General features: G+C 42.2%; 1 protein-coding gene across 1 annotated transcript; it reads right to left on the bottom strand.

Moving 5' to 3' along the window:
- Positions 1-35: 35 nt before the first annotated feature.
- On the bottom strand, positions 36-2,956 carry LOC116379538 (C-factor-like). Its single transcript, XM_031841486.1, has 6 exons — positions 2,330-2,956; positions 1,610-1,664; positions 1,253-1,440; positions 1,004-1,165; positions 775-885; positions 36-288 (listed from the first exon to the last, which is right to left on the bottom strand). Exons 1-6 carry the CDS (start codon positions 2,471-2,473, stop codon positions 175-177), a joined length of 774 nt encoding a protein of 257 aa, XP_031697346.1. The 5' UTR covers positions 2,474-2,956; the 3' UTR covers positions 36-174.
- Positions 2,957-4,328: the final 1,372 nt, after the last annotated feature.

The raw sequence follows: 4,328 nt of genomic DNA, 5'->3' as shown, positions 1-4,328 counted from the left end.
GAAAACTCAAAGTGTATTTCAAATTCAAGAAATCACCAAAGAGTGTATCAACTCATCTAAGTGCATGCTTATGTGTAAAATGAGCACGATGTAGGCAAAGTAATGAGCACAAGTATTGGTTTATTTTATTTTCAGTTAGTGATTGACTGCAGTTTATGAAGTGGTTGCTTAAAGCTACCAGGGGAGGGTATTGCCCTGGTAGCTCAGGAAGGCTCCGTTCTGCTCCTCAGTCAGGGACGCCATCACACTGAGCATCCCCTTCACACTGTCCGGAGCATCGATCTCCCCCTGGTGGTCGGAAACACACAGTTAACACGAAGGCTCGCACAGCTGAGTTAAGAATCTAATGATTCTACTCACAGACCAGTTATGGACTCTACCTATAAGTGGTTAAAATCTGTTGTTCAAAAAAAATCATACTCAGTCGGCCATTTTCATTCCTGACCGGCTGGGAAACTTTCATATCTGATCCACATCTTATTTTGATGTCACTATGTTGGCAAGTGAAAGCATGCAGGATATCTGTAATCACGTGGGTTCACTCGAGGGACCATAAGATGTTGCAAATTTCTTTAAAGGCTTAAAATGAACTTTAAAGAAGTGAAACGCATGAATAAAACAAGCCTGTGCTGTGTAGGATGAATCTTTAAAATGAATAAGTTTTATGAATCTGATCCTGTGAAATCATATGGTGTGATTTTAATGTTGTGCTTCTCAGTTGATAAAGTAAAGTGTCATTCAGAGCTTCCTCGACATTGTTTCCTGCTGACTCACCTCCTCTCCACCCATGTCAGTGCGCACCCAGCCAGGGTGTATCAGAGAAAACAGGATCTCATCCGTCTTTAGCTCCTCTGCAGCACACAGTGTCAGCATATGCAAACCTGCCTGAGGAGAGAAGAGGGGGGACGGATGAAGCAATTGAGGTGATGGGTGAACAGCTGCACTTAAATGTAAGATGAAGCCATTGAGTAGCAGGTCACAGTGTTAACAGGTTGTCACTCACTTTGCTGACGCGGTAGGGGACGGCACGGAAGTGGGCATATGACTGTTTTACAACTTCCAATGAACCCAGAAATGAGGAGATGCTGACGACGGCTGCTTTGCTGCTGGACATCCCTGTTATCCTACTGGCCTTCGCTGCTGCACGAAGGTGAGGCAGGAACTCCTAAATGATGACCACCAGCAAGACAGTCAGCAAGAGGAAACTTGAACAGTGTTAGAGTTCTGTGTGTCAGATCTTCCTCTCCCTTACTTTAATGATGTTCATAGGGCCAATGACATTGGTGTTGAAGGTGTTCTGCATGTCTTCAGTAGTGGTTTCCTGCACGGTGGCTTTAACCAGTATGCCTGCGTTGTTAATCAGCAGGTTGAGACCACCCGTCCCAACCACAGAGCCCACCTGCTGCGCACACAGTTTAATGCTACAAAGGTCAGTGGCGTCTGACAGAGAGAGAAGGAAAGTGGAGCATCAGAGGTGATCAATAGCAGACAGTCAGATAAATATCAAGAGCCGTGAGCTATTCATAGAGTCGAGGCCAGTGCGTGCCAGGACAACATGGGAGCAGGATGGAGGGTTCAACACAACGTAACACAAAGAGAGAGCTTGTACCCAGACGGACGACAACGATGACGTCAGGGTGCTTCTTTGCCAGTGTTTGCAAGGCCTTAAAATATACAGAGAAGACAAGTTAGTCAATTTAATCTGCAAAAAAAAGTTTTTTCACAAAGAATCACTCAAAAGCACCACTTCAAATCTCGTTTCTTGAAAATAGGTCATTCAGCATGAAAAAAGCATAAAAACAAATAATCATGAGGTATAATGAAATACATTTACTCGAGTACTGTTCTGAGATACTTTTCTTGAATATTTCCATTTTTCTATATGCCACCACATTTATTTGCTAACTTCAGCTACTAGTTACTTTGCAGATTTAAATGAATACAAAACCTAAATCAACTAATACATAATTATGTATTACAATAGGTTGAGCTATCAAACAGTATAAAAGTCATTGAAGTTAGCACCAGCTTTACCAACTGCAGAAATAAAGTCATGCACACATTAATGAATCACTCCCTATTCAGAAAAAAATCAATTTTGCATGAATGCTTTTGGCAATTTTTGATAGTAATAGGAGTTTTGCTTTATTTTTTCACGCTTCTTTTACTTATGCAAAATATCTGAATACGTCTTGCACCACCGCTTTCATCTATGCAGGATTCTTGCTTCTTCTAAGTCATGCAATATTATGGTTTGCAAACCTTTTTCTGATGTATTGTTCTGTTCTGTTGAAGAGCACAATGAGTCAAAGAGGAAGTAAAGACTCACCTCAGCCCTGGGTCCAGCTGGTTCCCTGCAGCAGGCGAACAGCTTTCTCACTGGAAGGGAGCCCTCAACCATTTGCTTAACCATTTCCAGGCCCAGGCCTCTGTTGGCTCCTGTGATAAGCACGCTGACTGCTTGAGCTGCCATTTCCTCTTCAATAGTTTGCAATTCTCCGTCTCAGCTCTTGCAGAAAGCCTCTGTTTAATATTTGGTTGTTAGCCTGGCCACACCTACATTCTCAGCTCACAAAGAGTGCGTATACTATCCAACAGCCCCAACACAAAAAGTAGGTCACTCACTAAGTCAGGCATGTGTAGAGCTCACGTACTGAAAGGATCTCGCCTTGCCATAGATCAAAGAAAGATAATCCCAGAAGGCAAACAAAAGGCAACTAAACAAAAAAGCAAGTGATAATAGTGCCAAAGGTTCAAACATACAAGATGAAGTGGAATGTCGTTCATGTTGGCTTTTTTAAAGCTCAGAGAATAGAGCAAAGCAACACAAAGAGCAAAGGACTGATGTCGAACATAAAGGTCCAGTGAACTGACTTCTAGTTAAAGACACACTCTCCATGTTGTCCACACAAACTTACCCAACAGTACAGTGGCGGGCCGTGCATTTTATACCTGGGCCTTCAGTGCTGTCCTGCAGCTGAAACACCACCTAATAATCTCATTATGAAGAACAAGCTACAGTTATTTGTTTCTATTGGTGTAACAATACACGTATTCGTATTAAACCGTTCGGTACGAGGCTTACGAACCGAACGATACGTTTGAATAATACTAGTGCATTTGGAAAATGCAGAAGCTTAAATTGTGGGAAATATAATGTTTTCGGTGGACTGCGCTCACGTAGGAGACAACGGGCTTTGTGACCTCTGAACCCGGAACGAAACAAAACAAAACAAAAGACAGCTGAGGCATCGCACTTCTGGGAGGCTACGCTAAACTAGCTTAAACAATAACTCTGCTCATGATGGTATGCTTCGTAATTAACGGACAATGCATATAGTCCAAAGCAATATAATTAACACAATGATAACAACAAACTCACAAGAACCAGTCACATATATTCATATGACAACAGAGCATGAAAAATCAATCCAGCAGACCTGCAGTGGAACACGCATTGTGCTACACACTCGAGGGCCATTCAGATATTAGATGTAAAAAAACAAACGCAGTTCACTTGAAGACAAACTCCATCCTCCTTTCTTTGTTGACAAAGAGTTTCATCCCACGGTTAAATCCCAACTCACAAATCTGTTTCTCCTCCTCCTTCAGCCATTGAGTGTTAAAAAAACAAAGCTAGGTAAAAAAATAAAAAATCTACACCAAGCAAAAAGCCAAAAATGTCATAATTTCTTCCATATCTATCAATTTGAACTCTTAATACTCCGACAAAGCCTCTGATGGCTACTTTAAGTTTTGTTTCACAATAGTCACGTGCTGCACTGACCAATCACAGCACATGCTGCACCTCACTGCAGAGCTGCTTCGTAATGCTGACGTACTTGTAGACCAGCTAGCAGGCTCTGACATGTCAAAGAATACGCCCAACATGTCAAACTAAAGATCTGATTGGTTGAAGACGATGACAATCAACAATATCGCCCCCATTCACTTAAACTGCACATGGATGCACTTGTGAGTCTGCAGGCCTGGGGCCTCTCTTCTTACCTAGAGACACAGAGGTGAAATCTGATTGGATAAAAGCTCTACTTAAAACAAGCTGCACTGGAAGCAGAGCAACTGAGGAAGACAGGAGCTGTGCAATGAGAAAATAAGGTAATGGGAAAAATATTTTTATAAATTATAATGCATGTGCTAGAACCAGACTCAGGTCATATAGAAAAGCAGATCAGAGAGGAGTTTGACCAGCTGCGGGAGTTTCTGCAGAAGGAAGAGACGGCTCGACTGGCTGCCCTGCAGCAGGAGGACAAGGAGAAGAAGGAAAACTCAAAGTGTATTTCAAATTCAAGAAATCACCAAAGAGTGTA

This window comes from Anarrhichthys ocellatus, unplaced genomic scaffold (genome assembly GCF_004355925.1).
Source record: "Anarrhichthys ocellatus isolate YVR2014 unplaced genomic scaffold, GSC_Weel_1.0 scaffold4529, whole genome shotgun sequence".
NCBI classification, from domain to species: Eukaryota; Metazoa; Chordata; class Actinopteri; order Perciformes; family Anarhichadidae; genus Anarrhichthys; species Anarrhichthys ocellatus.
The sequence above is the reverse complement of the archived record's forward strand: the minus strand, read 5'-3'. Positions and strand labels throughout refer to the sequence as shown.

Bases quoted from the DNA above. Each gene is read 5' to 3' on its own strand.
- LOC116379538 (XM_031841486.1), bottom strand. From the start codon at position 2,473: ATGGCAGCTCAAGCAGTCAGCGTGCTTATCACAGGAGCCAACAGAGGC. The intron at 1,665-2,329 runs GTGAGTCTTTAC...GTATATTTTAAG, and splicing joins CAGCTGGACCCAGGGCTGAG to GCCTTGCAAACACTGGCAAA. The intron at 1,441-1,609 runs GTACAAGCTCTC...TCTCTCTGTCAG, and splicing joins CATCGTTGTCGTCCGTCTGG to ACGCCACTGACCTTTGTAGC.